This window comes from Scaptodrosophila lebanonensis, unplaced genomic scaffold (assembly GCF_003285725.1).
Source record: "Scaptodrosophila lebanonensis strain 11010-0011.00,11010-0021.00 unplaced genomic scaffold, SlebRS2 tig00000085-arrow-pilon, whole genome shotgun sequence".
NCBI classification, from domain to species: Eukaryota; Metazoa; Arthropoda; class Insecta; order Diptera; family Drosophilidae; genus Scaptodrosophila; species Scaptodrosophila lebanonensis.
In genome coordinates, this window is record NW_022060564.1 from 3,407,607 (window position 1) to 3,431,993 (window position 24,387).

Consider the following 24,387-nt stretch of genomic DNA (forward strand, 5'->3'; position numbering starts at 1 on the left):
TCATAAAGTGAGGCGCTCTGTTGCAGCCGTCATCGTCGTTGTCATAATTTTCCCCTCTCCCCGGCACACCCTTTCATTGCAGATGTTGCTGTTTTTGCAGAGCTTCGTATCATTTGATGTATTGCATGTTTTTCATACCCTATATAGCCAAAGGGTGTACGGTTATATTAGTTTGCTGTTAACATATGTACATAAGTAGCTGTGGCAGATTTCCTACATATATCACATAATTTTGAAGTCTTAGGGATGTCCACATCTAAATTATCAAATTGTAGTTTGCCTTAATTCGATCAAAATTATTCTAAGATCAATAATTCAGTTGTAGTACTTGAAATATTATTAAATACGTATTAAATGACAATCTTAATTGAGCCACAAAAATATAAAAAAAATTGCCTATCTTGTTATGTTTTTAACATGTTTTAAATTGTGTCCTATATTGGACAATTATTAAATTTTATGATAACTTTGAATCCTGGCTGTTTGATAATAAATTTAATTATGCGATAAATAACAAAGTTAGAAAGTCAAATCCGAAAGAATCTTAAATAATTTATTATAAGTTAATATATTATAGGCTAAGTTCAGCTGCCAGTTGGTTGAATGCAGGGTATTCGATTGTGGAGCATACTTCCTGTTGACATGTCGTTGCTGGCCATTTTGCAGAGCCAACAACTGCTGCTGCTGCTGTTGATGTTCCTTCTTCTGCTTCTACTTCGACTTGCCAAGTCAAGGCTGTGAAAATATTTTTCATTCCGCTTTTTGCATAAATACAACATTTTTTCTCTCTTTCCCCTCGCTCGTTGGCTCCGCCACATTGCCACATTGCCGAGAGCTGCAAATCCAGTGGCACACACACACACATACGAGTATTACTATTATTATTATTTTTTTTCATATGCATGCCACACACGCGTTGCATCATATTTCATTGCTGGTCGTTGTTGCAGCTGCGGAATTATGCTTCAATTTAACAGCCCGCGAAACGCTGCCAACTTTTGCCGCCATCTTACAAAGTCCTTGCTCCAGCTCCAGCTCCTGCTTCAGCTTCACTTCTCCTCCCGCACTGAGCAGCTGCAGCTGTGCCGGAATTTAAGCAATTTGACAGTTGCCTCCGCTGATGAAGATGATGATCATCATCGTACTCATAATGAGCACGCTCGTTTTGTTGTTGTTGTTGCTGCTGCTGATGCTGCACTCGCTTCTATCTGGTTTTGAGTGATACACATGTAGCGCCAGCCGCCATTCTGAGCTGTACAAATTGCCGAGTACTTCAACTTGACAGCGCATAGCTCTGGGTCATAAATTAAATGGAGTGCGAGTGCGTCGCCCGTTGCATACTTACTTGTGTTTGTGTGTGTGTGCGTGTGTGTGTGTGAGAGAAGGAGGCTCTCCTCTCCTTTCTTGACTGTTGTCTAGCAGCCTACAACTTTTCGTCAGACTTTCCATTTTATTGCAAAAATGTAATTGCTTATTACATACAGTTCTCTGCCACTCATATATACATATATATATGTATGTTACTTAACTTGGTCTAAACACTACTTGGCTTGGTGGCTTTCGAAACTTTGAACTTTGCTTTTAAATAGTTTGAAAGCATTCTCCATATACTTCAATGTCTTTTCAACGCACATGTAAGAGCTTTATTTTCGACATATAGTACATAGCTTTCGATTTACACATAATCGTTATGTTGAACACTTAAAACTATTAAAAAAATTAAATAAACTATATCCATTTGTAATTTTAAACGGGCTTATTAAAAGTAAAAGCTTTAATTTGCCAAAGCTAAGTATATTTGTGTTTGTACGCATTTCTCAAATTGAAAAGTTTTAAAACCCTTACTGATCTATAATACACCTATTTTAAAATACAAAAGTTGAATTATTAAATCATATCAGAAAAATCGTTGTTCTTAGACGTCCAACCAGACTAAGATCCATTTCTATCTGGCCTCTTAAGGGGAATTGAAATAGAATTGAAATTAAACACAACATGGAGGCGCTTAAAGAATTAATAAAAATGAGGCAACAAAGTCTATAAAAAATGTTCGCCTGCTTGTAGAATGTTTTTTATAATTAATTAGGAATTCATTTGGCCAAGCTTAATTGTTAATTGTTAGTTTTAAGATTTTAATTTAAAATTAAAATAGCAACATAAAAATAAAAAAATAAAAAATAAATAGAACACGTAGCCAGTATCTATAATTTCTCAATTAGTGAAATTTGAGATATTTTGTCGTGGTGTAGTCGTCAGCAGACAATCATGGAGGAGTAATCATTAATATTGTTTGAAAATACATTAAAAATTGTGCTTGAAGCATATGAAAAGTTAGCCAGATTTAAGGGGCCTACGCGTTTTGGAAAGTTTTTGTGTTTTTTGTATGTTCCGAACTGACGCCTAATTAGCTGTCGACAACTGCCAAGGCCTTAAGCCGTAAACCAAACAAAAACAATGGGAAATGCTTAAAATTTAAATAAGCAAACTTTTGCCCCCTGTTTTGGGCAACACATCAACAATTGTTGCTGCCAAGTTGATTTTGTTGTTCTTGCTTTCAGCTTTGGCTAATTAATTACGCTTTTTGGGAATTTTTAAGATAAACATTTCATCACAAATTAAACGTTTGTTTGGCATCGTTTAGCAATGGAAGTATGTCAGGAAATTACGCATACGCCTTGTTGACAGGCAACACAGACACATGTGTGTGTAAGTGGGTACTTGTACATATGTGTGTGTGAGCGTGTGTGGGTGTGTGTGTGGGTGTGTGTGGCAGGCGCGCCCGCTGCCAAGTTGTCAGCTAATAATCCTTTAACATTTATGAACGCCTTATTTACCTGGAAGTACTAAATCATGTTGCCACATTAATTAATTTCAAGTAAACAAAGGAGGCGGCACACACACACTCGTAGCACACATACATACAGGCACCACTCGACATGTTGGTTGGCCTGGCTGGCTTTGCTTTTTACCTTGACACTGACTAACTGCTGCACCGTCGACGCCGACGTCAACATGGACGTCGACGTTGACATGTGCCGTGCCTTGAGTTGGCGGCGTCTCTGCCACTGACTGATGACTGCGGCACTCCAATGTGGAGGAGCCACGACAGCTACTCAACGGCAAAGGTGCTCTACAGTGGGATGAATGGCAAGAAAAACATTAAGTCATGCCGTAAATTAGTAGAATTTAATTATATGTAGTATATTTTTTTTTGCTTCACTATTAAGTCAGAATTTCTTTTTCAATTGCGTCGATGTTTCCAAAAATAATTAAAAATAAAAAAAATGCCTAACAATTAGGGACTAGAAGAATACAGACAGGAATATAAACAATTTAATTAAATAGGCTATGTTTAAATGATGCTTAAATGTTAATTAAGAGTAAACAAATTTATTTTATTTCGAAGTTTTAGTTTTTAATTAAACAAATTTTACTTTATACTGATAAATTATATCAATGGGCTTTCTGAACTACAAAAAATAACATGTATTGCCTTTTTGCGTATTAGAAAATGTAGCTTCTTTTTAATATTCCTCTTCATAATCATTTAACATTAGATAAAGGGTAGCTGACTTTAGAAGAAGTTTTAGAAGTTCCTAACAACGTTACTCGAACTCTAAAAAGCCAAATAAGCTGGGATGATATTGCCTCTATTGGTGGTGGTGTCGTCGCAAAAAAGCTTAAAGCTGATAACATAATCATTCACGTCATAGATGTTATCAAATACACATGTTAATATGATATGTTATTTCTTATGCTAAAGTGACTGATTGACATGAATCAGTTACATTATAGATTATGTTATTATTTTCATAAGCTTATGTTATGTTATGTTATTTCTTATGTTAAAGTGGCTCATTATGTTACTGCCACTGCTAATAACGTCACTCCAACGCCAAAAAGCTTGATAAGCTTGGATAACTTCTGATCGGTTGGTAATGGTGCCGTGCCAGACAGCTTGTGTTAGCAGGATCTTGATAACATTATGAGTTAATTCTTAGATTATGTTAGCAGTTAATGTTATGCAATTTAAAGTTGCTGATTATGTAACTAGAATGGTCTTACACATCAAGTATGGGTTGCTCTTTCCAATGATTAGCTGATATGGCATTTAAAATGGAATTAAACAGCTCGTTAGCAGCCATACTTATTTATAGCCAGAAATAAGAATATGCAATTATTTTAAATTGAATCTTATGGATGTGGCCAACCCTCAATTATTTGCACAGCCAATTTAATTAGTTAATTAACACATTGGGCGTACTTAAGCCCACTGTGCGGCCTGTCTAAATCACTTTTGTGCGTTTTTCTCTGGTGCGTTGCCGCCCTACTCGCATAAATACAAGCAACAGACTTCCGCAATTTTTCAACGATTTTCACAACATTCACGCTTATATGTATTTTCCGCTACTCTTCTTCTCCTTCTTCATCATCATTTTATTCATTCTTACAGATACGCCCGTTTGCAAGCATACGGATCGCGTTATACTAATTGGAGCCTCCAAGGATGAGACAGTTGAGGTAGTGTGCGAGATACAAGCGGATCCGCCGCCCAGGTGAGTGTGCGAGTAAAATAAAGAAAAGGAGGAAGGGGAAGTGGGCAAACAAACCATCAGCAGGGCTGCTGCCTACTTGTTGTTATTTCTGCTGCTGCTGCTGCTGTTGACGTTGTTGCCGTTGTAGGCAATTACTTCCTGTTTCCTGTTGAATGGAAGTTTGCAAAATTGACAAATGACTGTAATTGTATGTGAGGGTATGTGTGGCATTTTCGCTTGGGTATTGGTGTGGGCTTTGGTGCGTAACGGAAAATGCTGTTTATTCAAAGGAAATGTGCAAAATTTAACAATATTTTAGGTTTTGATTTTCTGTTAAGCCGCATGCATGCAAAAATACAAGAAAAAAACGTGCTTTTAACATATCCTGACACTCATTTTGTATACATTCTGGGGAAGCAAGATTGCTCGGGACAAATTGATGTTCAAATTTAAGAGGAAATTGTAGAATGTGTGTATATTCCTTTTATCGATAAAAGCATTGAAAGTCGTGCGAATTCCACTTTCAAAGGAAATCGTCAAAGCAAGTGAGAGAAAATACCATTGGGCTTTAGATTTTCTTTGTGATTTTTTTTTATATACTATACGTAAAAGCTTTTTACTGTTTTGACAGTAAATGCATTTATTAATAATATACTTTGTGCTAATTATTGAATTGACATTTTTAAAAAGCTTACAAGTCTTAAATGTAAATATTTTTAAAATTTAATTTGTTTGTGCAAACCGAAAAAGGTGGTTTTAAAAATAAGAAATTGATAATTGTGGCCATTGAACAAATACTTTTTAAGCTCTAATTAACATAGAAGAAAAAAAGCAAATAAATAGAAAAAGCCGGACATTGATTTTTAATGATTGAGAAAAGGATCTTTAAACAATTACAAACGTGGCTAAAAATTGTGCAGCTTTCTGTTGGCACAGTCTTAATTGAGGGAAACTTAATTTTGCTACTTTAAGCTTAAAACCAAATGCAGTATTTGCGATTTATATACAATGCCATAATATAACAATACTTTCGGGATTTAATTTTTATAGCGAGTGTAATAAAATAAAATTCGAGTTGCAAAGTCCGTAAAAGGTTTACACACAGTATGTACATAGTTGATTTACTTTGCGGAATATGGATACCACAATCACATCAAATAGAGAGAAAAGTCTTGTGTTTACTATAATCACCAACAAAATTCAGCAGCTTAAGTGACAGATTGTCTGTTTCTCACTTTAAAAAGCTTTAATGTTGTGCTGGTGAAATATTTAATTTTAATTTATTTCAAATGTTTCGCTTGCTGAAATTTTTGGGGAAGCAGACGCTTCATTTCCCACAACAGCTGCAGTGGGCAGAGCCGCAAATTGTGTCGCCTTTGAAATCACTTGCTACACAGTGACCACTTTAATGTTTTTTTAATGAGCTTTAAGTTGGTTGCCACGTTCTGCGGTTCGTCTTTAGTTGTCTGTGCTGCTTTTTGCAACATTTCGTTGAAAATGTTGTGTACAAGTATACAGCCGTATTTTTTTTTTTTTTATATATATATAATTTCATTCTTTTTCTTTTTGGTGCGTTGTCCTGTGCTGAGCTGACGCTTTATGCTAAAATAATTAATCATTAGCAGCAGGCTAAAATATGCGAGGCGTCGCAGCTGCCTCGTCCTGTAAATTGCTGGGGCGCGAACATTAAAAAGATGCTGCATACTTTTTGGGGCTGCCAGTTAATTTATCAGCATTTAAGTGTGTGTGACAACAACAACAACAACAACAACAACAACAATAATAGCAGCAACAGCAACAACGATCAACAAAAGCACGCCTAAAGGTTGCCAACACATTGTTCTTATTTCAATTTAAATTTAAATTTCAACCGAAACAGCTGCATGCAAAGGGAAATTTATTGATTTAACTTTTTCAACGCTTGTTTCCTTCTTTTTGGTTTTTGTGTTTGTGCGTTTGAAGTTGTTGTTTTATTGATTAACTGCTGTGCAGCCAACTGTATATGTCGGCTATAATTAAGCGTGTATGTGTGGGTGTGTGTGAGAGAGTTTGCGCGGATTTAACCTTTAATATTTTAACGAGCTATTTTAAAAATGTAAAACTTGGCAAACATGTTGTGTCTCACCTGCCGCTGTGACGCGCGCCTCGACTCAAAATCAACGTCAAAATGTCAACGCTACAAGCAGACACACACACACAAATAAAGAGAGCTATATGAATATGTACATGTATGTATGGTTTTGCAGAACATTTCGCTGGAAATTCAACAACTCGGGCGAAACTCTGGACGTGGGCAGCGAGCGTTTCAGCGTGAATGGCAGCCGCAGTATTTTAAAGTACACGCCGGTCACAGATCAGGTAAAAGCTCAGTCGCAATTAAGCAACAGAAGCTGCTAGTTGGCAGTTGGGCTTAAATAATACATATACATGTGCATATTTTTCGTGTATTCACAGGATTATGGCACGCTGTCCTGCTGGGCAGCCAATGAGGTGGGCACACAACAGCAGCCGTGTCTCTTTCAAGTGGTTCTGGCAGGTAAGCAGCACACTTTTGTGCTTTGGGTTCGATTACACCATGGGGCATGCTCAGCATGTCTATCAACTATTTGTCTATCCGAATCTGAATAATGAATAAGCTTGGGTCATACTAGATGCGACAAATTGTAATCTTTTTTTGTTTGTTTCGTGCAAACATTTTCACATTTGAATTGTTTTCGTTTAGGATTCATCTGATTTCAGATTCTCAAATAAATAAATATTTTTTAGCCATATAATAAATGGGTTTATCAGATTTTTACCATATTTTTTAAACAAAATAAAACAGTTTTTTATAAAATACTCAAATCATTCAAAACTCAAGTTCCTTTATCATAATTCTTACCACTTTTAGTGAAAAAGAAAAAATTAATTTAACAAATATTCAGTCAGAAGATAAATTTTTTAGATAAACGACTCTTTGATAAAAAAATATCTTTCGAAAACGCGTAATTCTAGCCCGAATCAATCCATTTCACGAATAATAGTAATTAAGAAACTGAAATTATAGTAATTATTGATTTTTATGAACGTTTTTGGAAGCTATAGATGGGTGATAGGTGATTTAATTTTTGGCAATTTAATTTTGTGACATAAATGTAGATTCCTTAAATAATAAAAATTAATAAATCGAAATTAATTACAGACTTACTATACAGACTCTTAAGATTGCTTTTTGAAACTAGAGATAGTTGATTTAATTTTTGCAAATTGATCCTCTGTTTTGTGTCCGAATCTTATTTAATTTGTCCGATTGTGGCATAAATGTAGATTTGTGAGTATATATCTGTTTGGTGCGCTTGCCTCGTTACGTGCAATTTGACCTTAACATGTTAATGCCGCACGCAAACACACCACACAAGCGGCTTGAATGGGCTTGGACTTTTTGGCCCGCTGGGGGGCGGATGGCGGGTGGCGGGAAAGAGACCTTAGCGCGTATGCTTAATTTAATACAAACTTTTACATTGTGTACGTTTCTCTTCTTCTCGTCCTGCCACACCCACACACGCGCTCACCAAATCCTTCAATACATATAACTGAATATGTGTGTGAAACCGAACTGGACACATGCGACCATAGCTCTGCCGAACGCTGTCAACAACTGTACCGTCTTCAACCGTACGGAGCTCAGTGCTGACATCCAATGCATACCCGGCTATGATGGCGGACTCCCGCAAATATTTGTGCTCGAAATGTTTTCAACACGCACCGGAATCACCAGGTAAGCATATTAATCAACTACACACGAGTCACACGACAGCGTCAGAATCAGAGACAAGGAGAATAGAGCTACACTGCGAAAAACAAGCAACCACAACGAAATTAGCCGCATTCCAACATACAGACTCAATGGAATGCAAACAATTTAGAATAATGACTAATGAATAAATATCTATTTAAATGAACAAAGATAAATAAATGCTTACAGTAGTGGGGAATATGTTTAAATATATTAAATATATTGTTCTTTTGTAAGAATTTATTACGCAACTAAAATATTAATGCAGACTTAATATAATACAAATTGAAAACATTAAGCGATATTATGTAATAGGATCGCATCTAAATAAAAAAGTATATCAAGTATAAGGCTGTTGTTGCAGCTTGAAAAAGATTGCTTGCTTTGTTTATGTTTTATTTTCATTTATATATCCTTCAGTATATATTGTTTTTGCAGATTAAGTTTTTAACATCCATAATTTATTTATTTATTTATTAAGTAAATCAACAATTAGTGCTGTCGATACATATAGAAAACTTTGATTTATATTATAATATAATATTTTAAAATAAAATAAAGATATTCTATAATAAGGAAACGATTAAAAATTTGCGATATCCGTCTTGGGTCTAATCAGATCGATGTATTGCTCTTCTTATTAGAAATAAAATTCCTTAACCATTTTTTTGTACGTATTATTTATTATGAATAAAAGCAAATTAGATTTATACTAAGATAAGATCAGACCTATGTACTACAATTTTATGATAATACTTTGTCTAAATTAGTGAAGCATTCTGGAAATTCTTGATGCGAAAAATGAATCAATTTGTTGCCTAAATTTATAATAAGCTACAATTTTTGTCACTGTTGTCCAGAGCCGGTCAGACCCATGTGCTCATTGGCTTACTGTGTTATTACGTAGCGTTTGCTTTTAAGCCGCTTACTCGCATACGCTGACCCAGACCCGAGCATATGTCAAGCCAAATGCCTTGTCGTTTATATCATATTTTCCACTCAGTACATACACGTACATATTTACATATGTCCAAGTATGTATGTATATGTATACACGTATGTGTGTGTATGCATATCTGCATTAAATTTAATATTCTCACAAACACATGCGAGTGCGAACACACATTCCCGGCGTGTCTTTGACACCTTGCTTACGCATACCAGCAGAATTTTATTCAATAAATAGTTTTGCACAACAACTGAGCCTTCACAGGAAGGCAGGCTCTCCATACATATATACATACATAGAAATATTTATGTATGTATGTATGAGTTCTCTTTGATGTCTGCAGCTGCTTGAAATTTATATCAAGTGTTTGCTCAGGCATAGAGATACCCAAAGTTCAATGTGTGTGTGTGTATGTGTGTGTGGCTTACACATACATGTATGTGTAATTAGGTGTGAAACATGCTCTTTTAGGCAAAGCATTTTGGGGCATTTAGACAGCGTTGTTAATGTCACTTTCGGGGCGTGTTCTTTGATAGGCATTTGTGTTATGCATTAGTTGTTCCATTGAAGAGTGGGTGGGGAGGGAGGAGGAGCAAAAGTAAAAAACAGAAAGTGCTCAACACATTTATGGATCTACGGTTATGCCTAGTTCTTTATGCATTTCTCGAAAAAATAGTCCCGCTGATATAATGTGAATATTATATGGGTAGCTACTACCTTTTTCTCTTTGTTAAAATAATTAAAAGCTGTTCGTACGAAGCAGCCACATGAACAGCCTGTTGAAGAAGCTGTCGTTGTTTTAATCTTAAAAGCAAGTTCAAGTTGTTTTTATTTGAATAAGAAGCTGAGCAAAGAAGCCTTAGTTCTGGGGTTCTTTATATTGATTATCTCCAAGCCCAGCCTTGAAGTGATTTTCGCGTATGTCTTATCAAGCAATTGTCAATTAAGTCTAATGTTAAATTACAAGCAGACTATGGCTGCATTGCCTTAAGCTTGTGACATCATATAATAATTACAGCTTTATTTTAATCTATGCTGAGCTTAAGAGTGTTCTAGGTTGTGCTTTGCATTTCGATTTAATTAGTTATAGTATAGAATGAAGACAATGGAAATGTAATAAGTTATATTTTATAAGTTGTTTGTTCTAAGTACTATGATTTTAGTTGAATTGCCTTTTGTTGGATTAGGAAAAGCAGTTTGTGAAACAACTTATTTCTTATTTTCGTTTCCTTGGACTACCAGCATTTGGAAAGAATTATTAATTATTTATATTAATGGTGAAATTTCAACACCAATGCGATAAATCAGTTATTATTGTTATGAGGCCGACAATTTTATTAAAATTCGGTGCAGCTTCATTCCACAATTACTCCAGAGAAATTTTCTTTGAAGAACAAAACTGTTATGGATTTGCAGAAAATGAATTATTCAAGTAGCAATAGCTTTCGTTATATTCTGTTCTCTGCTTCTCCCATCTGTACAAAACTCTTAGCCCTAATATATTATTTTTTGGATATGGTCCCCATTGGTTACTTCAAAGCAAAAACGTTAGTATTTATCAATAGTTTTTGCCGCTCCTTTACATAATTTCCAATACATATATTGCTGTTGACTGAAAAGAATAGCAAATACTATACTTCCGCTTTGGCTCAAATAAAAAAATATTAGGCAACCCTTTGGATCAAACACACTCGTATATGCACAGAACAATCAATTTTTATGCCCCAAATATGATAAGATAATGAACATTGGAGAATATCCCAAAGCCTGGCAAATTCTTAACGTATTCATATGCACACATAATATTATGGCTCTGTATAAATTTGTGTCAGAAATATCTGAAATATATCTAACTTATTAAAACAATGTGGGTTTCTTCTCCGATGTGTGTGTGAGTGTGGTGGGGTCCCAGCATCCAATGATTGTCAAGAAACAATGGGGCGCACAAAGCAACAAGAACAATAAATGCGTAATCGTAATACAAATAAAAAAAAAAGAAAGAAACCATCTACATGAACAACCCTCATTCGAAAGCCAAAAGATATTTGCGGTCCTGCCTTTCAATAAAAAAAAAAACGGGGCGAAGAACGCAACAAACGTCGTCATCAATGTAAAAATGTTTGTAAAAATGCCAGAAAGGCGAAGAGCAGCTGAAATAATGCAAAATTTATATAGACACCGGTTGCCCTAATATTTCAAGAAGGAGGCGGCGATGGCGGTGGAGGTTGGAGGCGTTGAGCAGACAAGCCGCAGCTTGGCGGCAAAGGCATCAAATTCAAATTGAGGTCATGATTGGAGCGGCCAGAAATCAAAACGCAAGCAGGCGGCCAACATGCCAGAGCGGATAGCCCGGCTTTGGCTCCGGTTCCTTCATTTCTCCGACTAAGACCGTAAAAATGGCGTAAGCTGCCAAAATATTTTTGGTCCTTGGTCTCCGGTTGATGTTTGCTTTTTGATTTTTGGCTCGGACGCCTCCGGCCGCTTGCGGACAACGTTCCGTTGCCGTTTGATTGCACATGATTAAAGGCTTAATGCCATTGATTTCCATTTCTGATTTAATACAATACTCTGACGTGGATGTGGTTCGATGGGTAATCGTGCATTTTTATCTCCGTCTTGGCACATAATTGAAGTTTGTGCAGAGCTATCTATATACGAGTATAGTTTGCTATTTATTTTGTTAATAAAATCAGTCGAAAATGTCGAATGTCAAATGTAATGCAAACTTTAAATAAAAGAAAATATATTTGGTGTACATTTTCAGATTAATTCAAAGAGTAAATTCGAATGAAAGAAGATGTTTTTTTTTATGCCCCAAAACTTGCCCTTTTTTTTGAAATAGTTTGTGCAAATCTTTAATTTTATTTTCTTCACTGAATCGGGAAATAGAAACAATAGTCATCATAAATAAATATACAGTTCAAATGTAATGTAATTTTAAATTTAATTTAATTTCTAATTTTTTTATATTCAGAGCAATTCAAAGAGTATATTCGCATGAAAGGAGATTTTTTCTTACGCTAAAAACTTACACTTTTTTTAAACTAGTTTAAGCTAATCTTTAATTTTATTTTCTTAACTCGTTGGCGCTATCTGTGATGAATCGGGAATATAGCAAGACCATTCTAATCAACAATAGTTATCATCATCAAACGTAATATAATTTTTAAATAAAAAATTGGTTATATTCAGAGTAATTCAAAGAGTATATTCGCATGAAAGGAGGGTTTTTATTACGCTCCAAAACATGCACCCTTTTAAATAATTTAAGTAAATCTTTAATTTTAATTTCCTAACTCTGCGGCGCTGTCTGTGATGAATTCTGAAAGACCATTCTAATCATCATAAAAAATATACAGTTCAAGTATTTAAGCAATAAACTGAATATCGAACTTTCCTTCCTTACAGATTCAATCTGTCCAATGCAGAGGAGGCTCTATTTTCGTTGGAAAATCTGGACACGCTGACCTCAATGATGACGCAGGAGAACAATTCGCTCAAATTGCGCATATACTCGTTTAATCAGAAGGGACGAAGTGCGGCGTATCTGGTGCCAGACTTCATAATTGGCTCAACAGCTTACAAGACAGGTGAGTTGGACGACATCTGGCGTAACATTAATGAATGCTATATAGTAGCATGGTGGGTAGGGGAGGGGAGGGGAGGGGAGGGGTCTCGGGTAAGGGTACGATTGTTGCATACTTGATTGATTGATCGCTGCTTGCTGTCTTTGACATGCGCTCATGTAGGAAGTTGTGTTGGATGAATGGACGGACACCTGGATGGATGGTTGAATGCTTCAATGGATGGATACACAAGTATGAATGTGTGTGTTTGTTGGGAGAGGGGAGCAATAAGTTCCACATGCTGTGATTCCATGTACGCATATAGTATACAAGTATATACCCGAGCAGATTCTTGCCTATAGCCAGCCGCTCTCCACCATTACCTAGCAACTGTTGCCTGCTGTGACAACTGACATGCACCACAATCATGCCTTACATGCTGTCGGTGCTTATGCATAAGCAGAGTCTCCCCTTCCACCCTACACCCTTCCCTGCCCTACTCTCTGACAACTTAAAATATGTGTAAAGTTACTTTTTGACGTGCGAATCGTGTGCCGTATGGTAGGCAGTTCGTAAATATCTCAGGGTGCGGTGCTGGCAACTCATTGATCAAACTGTTTCGCCATGCATTTGAATTATGAAGTCTTGTAATTATATTAAGTACAAAGCGTAAAGAGAAATTTGTTATCCAGGCGATGCAGCTTCTCGCCTTTCAGTTTAATCGAAAGTAAAACTTTGCCAGCGCGGAAAGTTTGTTTGTCGCCTCAAAGGCACACCAAGTTTAAAGAAATGGAAGAAGTTTGTTCAAATCAAATTTAGTTTTGAAAAATTATAATAAAATTGAGAAGTTCAGCTGAAATATAGGCACGAAGATACGATAACCATATAGCTATAAGAAATCTCTAAAGAAAAACTCTAACAGGCTAACATCCGCACCTTGATTCTTTTTCGAGGAAGAACAGACTTATGTACGGTTTCTTTGCGGAATATTAAATGGAGAATAAATAAATATTGCAATATATAGTATGAGGGGGAGTTTGATTCTCCATCCGGCCAGCTATGTCCCGATTCACAGCCTCAAATATGGCTGAAGACCAAAACAAATGTATAAAGACGACAATTTAATTAAAACAAGAATGAAGAAGGGAAAAATTTCATTAAAATTAATAGCTAATTGGATTATGTAAGGATAACAACGGAGTGGAAATGTGTGACCAAAGATTTCACCAGAATTGTATATAGAGAGACTTTTAAAACTATAGAGAGAGTTTCTTTAGGCAAAGGCCTCTGCTATCTAAAGAATGGAGTTAAAGAACAAGAAGAATATCTAAAGAATTGCAATAATATTTGTAACTGATTTGTTGTTGGTAATTTTATATAAACCGTTTCTGTTATTCAATTCTTATCCTTGTCTGTGGCCTACATTAAAATATATAGCATCTAGTTTTGTATAAGAAAGTATTTCTCACTTATATAATCAATACGCCTTTACACTTATCAGGGGAAGAGTATAAGAGAGTGCAAAAAACATAGTTATCTGATACTCTAGACAATACAACTTTGGCTGATAATCTCCCTGCCTTTCAAATTATTTGATTGAGCTGTTATATTATTTGTTTCAAATCTATTGCAATGCCGTAAAACATTTACATCTACTTGTATTAATTCATATATTCTCTTTAATTCCTATTTTTCATGTCATTAACACCAACATTTGGACAAAAATAAAACCAAATCTGTTTGCTGTTGACGCCAAAATATCGCCCACGTTATGTTATGGAAATCGATTACTTACTCAACCAAACTGAACGCTAAATATAATGCACCACTACGATCAACTTGATGTATGTCGATTCACATAAATACATACATGTGTATGTGTGTGTGTGTATGTGTGTGTGTGTGTAATATATGGCCAACAACAATGCCAACTGGCTATGCAATCTATCTAAATCTGTTTGGCCGCCTCGTATTTTATGATTTATGACCGCCGATTGTCAACCTGTAATTACAACAATGGCCATTACAACGACGACGACAACAACAACAACAACAACGTGATGATGACGACAACAATTCGAGCAGACGAGGATGTGACACTCACCCTCTCGCCGGTGATTGTCGGCAGTGTGTTGACCATCATAATTATTGGTCTGGCCATCGCGATACGAATATTCGTGGTCACCTTTTTGCACAATTTGCGACGCAATCGCCAGCACGGCACCAAGGCAACAGCTGCCGGAGTTGCCACCCAGTCGGGAGATGTCTTTAAGGTGAGTTTGAAGATCGAATGGGTCGAAAGGGTGATTTACTCTTCAGCTGTGCTGCTATAAGTTCTCTAAAATGAATTCCCAACTGAGTTCAAAGCTTTTCAAATGTTATGAGCGCCAATAGAATTTCTTATTTGCTTAAAAGTTATATTAGAGTTAAATATAAGAAATGAACCACAAGCATCGCGAAAATAGTTTTCTGGATAGGTCGAAATTACTTCGTGTACACCAAAATGTCCTTTAAAAACGGACCAATTTCTCTTGTTCCAACATTTCTTAAAAAATAAAAACACAGCTTATTTCTAGTTTGCCTAAAATTGGGTATTTCTAATTAAAAGGTACTATTCGAGTTAAATGTGAAGATGTATTAATCCTTCATGTAGGAAATAGGCCACAACCATTTGCGAAAGTCGTTTCCTAGATAAATAAAAATATATTAATATTTTTTTTTAATTTTCTCGTTCATATTAAAAACCTCTTCTCTCAACTTTCTCCAATGAAAAGTATTCTAGAAAACAGCTGTTTGTTGAAAGCAAAAGTTTCTGCTCGCTACTATATTTTTGGAATAATTTTAATATCATTTTTTGATGAATAAAAAAATGAAAAAATTAATGATGACAAATTTCCAAATTGTAGTTTTGTTTCTGGTAATTGTTATTAAAGTTAATTCAAAAAAGGCTGCTGTAATAAAATGTATAAATTAGTAGTCTCAGAATATTTTCTAAAACTGAGTGCTTAAATGTAATATTTTGTTTGCAAGGAATCAATGCTTATATTAAACATAGAAAAGAAGTAAATATATTGTTAAATTAAGAAACTAATCATTAAAGTATGTTGTTAGTTTGTGTTTGCTCAAGGCCATGATTCATACGTAATTGCTTCGAGTGGCTCGTTTCGATGTAGCTCGAGTTCATATTCATAAATAAAGTAATCGCAGAGTACCAGTATATGAATAGCATTAACGTAAATACAAATTGTTATGGCCACTTGCAGAACGCGAACCTGGAGAAGCCGCGTTGGCAGCACACGGACATAAAAACCAAATCATCGGAAGATTTAGTTGAAGACGAACGTGATCCGGATGTAATACCCTCGCAATATGGTAAGGTCATAAATTAACTGTTAGTGTGTATGGTGTTTGTGTGTGTGTATGTGTGTGTGCGTGAGGAGAGAATGTGTGAGTTTTTTACGTTGGCTGGATGTTGGAGTACGTGGCTGCATTTTGACCATTAAACTTTAATCAAATTTTATGACCATTTACTTGCATGTGTCGCGCTATCAACTTGGACCCTGACTGGGGCAATCAATCTGAACAATGCGCACTGGGCAATAACAACAACAACAACAACAACAACGACGACGACGACGACAACATCACCAACAACAACAAACCAACGCCAATACATGCGACTCAATCCAATCAACAAATGCAATTTGCTTTTAATCGTAAATATTTTTAACGTGCAAAACAAAAACCAAAACCAAAACCAAATTCAAATCCAACACAACCGCATCTAAAACGCAACCGCATCCGCATCCGGATCCGCAAAACCCAAATGTATAACAAATGCGGATATACACATATACACGCACACACACACACACACTATTGGCCCGCATGTGACTTGGCCAACGACGACAATCAATAAATTTCAATCAAACAGTTGGTGGCAGTAGCGGCGGCAGCGCGGGCAGCGGCATCAGCAGCGCCGGAGGCGTTGGAGCCGGTAGTGGCAGCAATGCCTCCAATGTGTGCAACGGCAGCAGCAGTGCGGGCAGCAGCAGCGCCTCGACAGCTGTGGCAGCTGCGGCAGCAGCAGCCAACACTTCCACAGCAGCAGCGCCAGGAGCCGGTGGCGTCTCAAAGTGGTCGCCCAATGCCAATGTGAGTATAATTAAAAGGCAACCCAGCAAAAAATACAAATAAAAAATACTCAAAGTGTTAAGCAAATGAAAGTGGCGGCATTGCACAGTGGGATGCTTAAGGTATCCCATCGCCAATTGCCCGCACACCGGAGGCAACCAATTGTTGAGGCAGCGGGCGACCGATGCACTGTTACTGTGCTGGCCTTATTTTTTTTTTTTGTAAGCGAAAAATAGAATATACTTTTCATGTGTACATTACGAAAATCGAAAAGTGTGTCTACCCGCACAAGCTCCGTTTTTGGAAATATCTGCTAGCTTTTATGCCTAGCCATGGATCACTGCAATATTGCTGGTTTTATAATCTTTAAATGGTTTTATCTCTTCACAAGAGGCATTTGTGATGAGGTGTACCTGAAGCTTTTATAAATTGACATATTTCATATTTTTCGAGATGTTTTCTCCTCACTTTAAACCGTAGAATACAAGAAGATTTCTGCTTATATGCCATTTAAATGATTCCGTATTTTTTTTATGCTCTTCAAAATGTTTAGAATGTTATACTGGGGACAAATTTGTTCAGTGTCTATCTGATACAATAATAGATAAGTCATCAGACGCCTTTGGCTAATTCTCAGAGATGAGTAGATAAAAGTTTGGATGTCTTAAGCGCAACAAATTCTAAATTCGAATGCTAAATATTTTACCATCCCATCGTAAATATTATTATTATTAGCCTTATGTTATGATTTATTGTATCCGAAGAATACAATTCCTGGCAGTAGAAGAAGTTGAGCATCAAAAATGGCATTTCCTCAAATTACTCCTTTTCAGAGTTTTATTTTTACAATAATTTTCTATGCAAAAGGGCGGACATAAAACAAAAAAGGAACTAAAAGATTCCTTGTGAATTGGAATAGAATAAGAAATACGATTAATACATCCAATATGCTTGCCTGATTCGTAAAGAAAGTTTTTGTTGAAAGTCGTTTATTGGATAGGCAACTACTACTTCATCTGTATTAGATTATATAAATAGCCAAACTTTTATGATTACACTATCCTAAATTCAACAATTGATTGCCAAATATATTACGCATTTTACTAATTTAATTAATTGTGACATAACAATTTCATTTGCGCTCCACTCTTTTGGTTGCATATTAGAAAAAAAAAAACTTAATTACTTCCCTTTTGAATTGTGAAGGAAAAAACTTAATTACTTCCCTTTTGAATTGTTAAGGAAAATTCAAATATGCCAAATATGTCTTTATAGCAATCATAAATAATTTTTCATTAATATAATCTATTATTATTATTCTAGTTCGAAAATGTGCATATTTTCTTCTACATTCACTTTATTCCTTAAAGTCAAAGTTAAGAACTATAAAATTAATTTATTAATATATTATTAACCATAAAAAATAAGAAATAAATTGTGTGGAGAAAAGTTAAAATTCATTAAAAATACATTGCCATTCAATAAACTATAGAAATAATAGAAACAATAAAAATTAAAAAAAAAAAAATGGATAGAGTCTAACACTATGAGAGAAGCTATCACATCTTAGCTAATGGAGAACAGGAATTGTCTGTTGAGGTATTTCTCTATTCCAACAGAAATTGAAATGCCAACAAAATTCTCTGCTCATATTATAGAATCACAATTGCTTGGAAAAGCTGCTTTTTGTGTAAAGGAATCGTCAATGCTTTTCACAGTGAGCTGGTCAGTTGGTTGCAATGAGTGCTGCTTTGGCTTTGCATCTGATTTATTTACAGTTTTTTCCACTTTACTGCGCCAGGTTGGAAAATGGCAGTATTATCGACTTTTCACTGCAATTCCTTCATTCTCTGTTCCAATTTTTTACACGAATACACGAGTACTGTGCGACACACTAGAAAGCAATCAAATTTGAAAATTGCCAAATAGCTAAACAAAATCCTAAGCAAACATTTTCAGAAATCTCAGCCACCCATCAAGCCAACGAGCAACACTTAGCTGCGAGAGCTAGATGTTTTTGTCTTTGCAACCTCGGTCCCATTTCCACAGAGCAGTGTTCTGTACGTGTATGTATATAAAAAAAAAAAAAGCTTTTAAACTGTCAAAGCTGTAGAGTCTCAAGCAGATGTCGCTGCCGGCACGTCCTGTGGCATTGCTGTAGTCCCCCACGTCATTAATTTAACGTAAGGTGTGCAGCAGAGGAACAGGGAATTTATGTTTGTATGTGTGTGTGTGTGTGTGTTTGTGTGTGTGTCTGTGTTGGCGCATCTGGGAATATATGTTAGAGTTTTAAAACGCCATACATCATTTTCAGCCGCGGCGCATAATCAATCAATTCATTTCGGGTTTATTGGAAATGCCGCCATTGCTGCAGCAATAAAATGGGAAAAATACATACTGAGTGTTCAGTTTGTCTGACGGCCCTATAATGCGTGCACAATAATGTGTGGGGCGTGATTATGTGAGTTGACAAATCTGTCTGTGTGGAGAATGGAATTAATTGAGAATTGAATGAAAAGAGATTTCTGCAGCCATGTGCATGGAAATTTTTAATGAGCTGGTCCTCTGCTTCTGTAATGTAGAATTTTACATTATAACTTTAAAAAACACAGACAATCAATTAAATAAATACTCCTCGAGTAAAACAGGGAAAAAGCCTCCATTCCTGTTTGTTGCTGTTCCCTAAACTCTATGACAAAGAATAGTTTAGGTAAATGGGTCTAACGATCTCAAAAAGCTAGTCTAATGAGCAACTTCTCAGCTTCTGTAATGCAATATGGAAATTTACATTCTAACTTTAAAAAACACAGACAATCAGTTAAATAAATACTCCTCGAGTAAAACGGGGAAAAAGCCTCCATTCCTGTTTGTTGCTGTTCCCTAAACCTTTTGGCAATGGTTTCGAGATGGATATAAGATATGGGTCAATCGTAGTTTTAAGAGAATCAGAGATGTACCCCTGGCTACCGCTAATTATTTGTTGAGTAGAAATAAAGAAAGTATAATAATTACAAATAGTATACGTTCAAGCATTTAGTACCTTCATTAACTAATTTTTTTCGGGTGGAAGAGGATAAAATAAAAGAGGATAAAAAGTCTAAAACGAACGGATTATTATAATAACACCACCATTGCTTATACCTGGGAACCGCCCCACACACACCAAGCTAAATTAAATTATTAACAAAGTAAAATAAAAAAATAACTTCATTTAAAAAAAGTAATTAGAAATAAATTTAAAATAGCATTTAAATGGCCGCCATTTAGACCCAGTTTTTAATTACTTTTTAAACTTCAAAATTGATTTTTTTAAAGCGCGAATAGAATTTTGCAACTTTGCTTACTTATTGCCCTCCATAAGCAGTTAAATTAAAATGTAGTTTCATTTATTTATATAAAACGTTTAAGCTCCTCTTGAATTTATGATTCTGCATCGGGCTCTATTTCAATGAAGTCCAATTGTAGTCAAGAGGTTTTATTTTGTTATTCATTTAATTTGAAACTATATTTTATTTAGATGGCAAATTTGCATTACGATAAGGTTCTAATATACATACAATTACGATTATAGTTTTAAAACCACTGCCCTAATCTGTATTAAAAATATAACTGACCCAGCCCCACAATAGTGGCGCGACGGTGGATTTTCATTTCGCATTGCACAGATAACAGATAACAGCGACTGTCTGGCCGCGGCATCGGCTTTAGCTTTCGATGTGGATGTGGATGTGGCTGTGCATTTGGCAAATGGGATTTGCAGAGATTTCAATTACATTTAAATTACCAGCAGACAGGCCTTCCAGCCAAACCTATTGCACACTGCCCCTCTGTGCATAACTCAATTCGTTAATTAAATAATTTTAAATATTGCCGCCGTCCATAAACGCACCACGAACACGGACATGGATATGGGCCATCCGGTTGGTTCGTTCCATTCGCCAACTATTGGCAATGGACGCCGTGCAAATTGCATCGAGCGATTTCAATTAGGATTTCATTTCGTGTGCACAAAGGGGGGAGAAACATACTCGTATACCATATGTTCTCGGCTTTCAATTCCATTTTCACACCCGCTACCCAGTAAAAGTTTTGCCTGCCTGGGCCGATCCCTGGATATTAAATACATTTATGTAGAGCTGTTGGTTGGCTGTTCAACTTTTTCAGCTCTTGGAGGAAAGATAAAAAGGCTGAAAGACCTAGATCTTGTCCTTCAGGGAGAAAACAAATATAGAGCGAAGAAAATGCTACGCAAGCTCTTTTAAAGTGTTTTCAATTTCCACAAAAATTGTAAAAGAGGGACTTTTAAATTGTGAAAAAGTTAGTTTGAAATTGTTAGTTAGTTAGTTGCAAAACAATAGATGACTGCATTGATCTTTTTTGATTTTATAAAATTAAATAATAAAAATATTTAATGATTTATCATTAACTGGGCGAGATTACATTTTTATTGTCATTTTCGATGTTATTATACATCATCAGCGTTAAGTATGCATTTAACTTTATAGGAATAAACATTTCTCCAAACACAAATAGATTTTAAGCAAATATGTCAAATATAGATTTAATTGATTCTGTAAAAGTAGGTTTTCAGTTCTTTTTATTGAAAACTTTTGAACTTATTATGTTCTTCTTTATATAGGATATATATATTTTACTCTTTCATATTTATTTGACCCACTCTGTCTCTATATTTTGACTATCTTCCATAGCTTGGATAAAATTTCAGCGATTAATATTTAATTCTATATAGGTAATAACAATTGTTATTAAGCCGCGTCATCTTCTAAATCGGGTTTCTTAGCTAACTCGAGAGCAAAGATAGCCTGGACATACGATTTTTCAAAATACATATATTTTAGGAAAAGCGACTTTAAGAAACTTCTGCAACACGTTTAATCAAAAAAAAAAAAAAAAAAAAAAAAAAAAAAGAATTTGTTCACTTGTAGGTTTTAAATACAAATTATTTTATTTATATACTTGTATATATTTTTATATGTATTTCAAAGTTTAAAAAATATTTATAATAATTATTAATATTAATTAACAAACAACAAAATTTTCAATGGCCACAACCTTCTCGCAGTCGGATTCCCAAAAAAAAACTACCTCGATTCATTTATAAAAGAAATTATGCTAGTAGAGTATTCTTTATTCCCCCAAATTCTTCACCAAAAAGTCCACTTCTTTTCAAACTTTTTCTTCGAAATGGTTGCTTGATTTGTTTCATTAAAATTTTCAATTCTGTAAAGTTCACTTCTTTTTAAACTTTTTTTCGAAAAGGTTGCTTGATTCTTTTTATTAACATTTTTCTGTTAAATATTTTGTGTTACCTCCACTTTCTATGGAAAAGCAGTTTACTGCAACTCTGCTCCTGTTTTATGCTGAAGAGATAAATAATAGAATTACAAATATGATTTTAATATATTTTTACAAACTTGTATTAACTCTGTTAGGAAAAACAAATATAATCAGTCTAAAATGGCTTCAATGCATTTAAATATTATCCAACTCTTCGATCAATGGAGCTATGTTAACACCAATTATTGGTCAGTATGGGTCACACTGGTCACAAAAGAAAATAATTTTTATTTTGACAAAAAAAAGTACTACATTTTGTGGATCACTTATCCCGTTTTTTGTGCATAAGAAATGGAAGCATTATGTGCTTGTTGACACGTGAATCTATTTATTTGATTTCTGTGGCATGTTTTTTGGGCGCCACTTGCTTTCTCAATGCTTGGCTCTAATGCGTCAAATTCTATTTGGTACATTGCAGACACCAGCCGCACTGAGCAGCACAACGACGGCATCAGGCTCGGGGACGAGCGATGGAACCTCCAGTGCACCGGTCACGTACAATCAAATCAATGCCCAACGCGCTCAGCTGCTGGCCGCCGTGGTTGCTGCCGGTGGTGGCACCTGCAGCAGCACCGTGATCTCGCCCACCAGCAGCATGATGGGCAGCTTGGGTGGCAAGCCATTGGGGCTGGGTGGCACCATTATTGGGTCGCCCACCTCGCTCTCATCGACGGCCACACTGGCCGCCCATCTGCAGTCGCATAGCAGTGGGGTGGGAACCTTGCCGCCAGGACTGGGCAGTGGCGGTGGTTATATCTTGAATAGCCTGATGAACAGCGGGGCTGGGGGCGCTGCTTCTGCTTATGGAAGCAGTCGATTGCATCATCCGTTGCAACAAGCCGGTCACAGTGCCACACTCAATCGACATCACCATCATCAGCAGCATCAGCATCAGCACCAGCAGCAGCAGCAGGGACTGCACCATCATCTGCCGGCTGGCTCCTCAGCTTCCTCGGGATCCAATGTAGGTTTGCTGCTGGGCAGCTCTGGCGGTCTTCTTGGCATTGGCAGCAGCGCGGGCAGCGTCATGGGCGTGGTCGGTGCCGCCAATAACTCGACAACGACAACCTCTTGCAATTCGTCGCAGGACTTGGATGACAACATCAATATAAATGCGATTAAGGATTGCCTCATGACGCAACGCGTGCCCGAAAGCTGTGTCTAAGGCGGCTCTTTTGGTATTTACAATACACACACATATATATATATAGATATATAAATAGGTGTTTGGACTAAACCGTAAGCTGTTAGGCTAGTTGTATGTTTGTATGTGCTTACATTTAAATTGTACATAAATAAATATACAGATATGTTTGTACGTTCGCCACTAGCGTGTGCTGCGCTCTACCTTGACGATCGATCATTGTCAAACAACAGTCTCCCATATCTTTCTGCATATCTGCAACGCATGAGAAATCATGTGCTATGATTTAATGGCATATCAACGTTTATATCATAATGTCTACAATTCGTTGAGCAGCAGGATTAAAAAATGTTATTGAATGGAAACAGGCTATGGTCAGACGTGCAAGAAAAACAACCAATTTATATTCACTTTATTTTCCCGTCTGACCCTTCTCGACAACTTTCTGTAAGCCTAAAAAAGCACTTGTTATGCCCAGCTGTTCAGCCCGATTGTATTCCAAAAGCAAAATGCATTTACCGAAACATATTCTTAACGTTCTCTGCTTCTTTGTCTAAAAGAAAAGTTTTACTTCGGCTTTCAGTTAGTTTCATCCTTGGCTTTATATTATTTCAATATAAGATTTACCATCAAATTGTTATTCGACATTTTAGCCAAATAAAAAATAACTGCTTTAATAAATGCTTTATGGAAGAGTCACCATTTGTGTCGGAATCTTTAGAATTCAAGAGAACTACATACTTGTATATGGAAATCTAAAATTTGCTGCAAATTAAAGTTGAAACAGTACTCGAAATGAAAAGCGAAAATTCAGAAAATAAACTAACGCTTTCCATAATTTATGTGCTTGCATTTTCAGCAGCGAGCAGAAAAGTTAAATTTTCAATATATTCATAAAACAGTTATAGTTTCTTATCACAAGCGAA

The 24,387-nt window shown here is 35.9% G+C and overlaps 1 protein-coding gene across 1 annotated transcript in view; it reads left to right on the plus strand.

The window, feature by feature from the left end:
* LOC115626578 overlaps positions 1-24,099 on the plus strand; it is a 93,588-nt gene extending 69,489 nt beyond the window's left edge. The window contains exons 12-21 of the mRNA XM_030521959.1: positions 4,454-4,556; positions 6,782-6,893; positions 6,990-7,071; positions 8,151-8,292; positions 12,668-12,849; positions 14,911-15,098; positions 16,089-16,197; positions 16,760-16,984; positions 19,710-19,725; positions 22,786-24,099. Of these exons, the coding sequence (XP_030377819.1) occupies positions 4,454-4,556; positions 6,782-6,893; positions 6,990-7,071; positions 8,151-8,292; positions 12,668-12,849; positions 14,911-15,098; positions 16,089-16,197; positions 16,760-16,984; positions 19,710-19,725; positions 22,786-23,482 (1,856 nt within the window). The 3' untranslated portion in view covers positions 23,483-24,099. The remainder of the gene's footprint in view (positions 1-4,453; positions 4,557-6,781; positions 6,894-6,989; positions 7,072-8,150; positions 8,293-12,667; positions 12,850-14,910; positions 15,099-16,088; positions 16,198-16,759; positions 16,985-19,709; positions 19,726-22,785) is intronic.
* Positions 24,100-24,387: the final 288 nt, after the last annotated feature.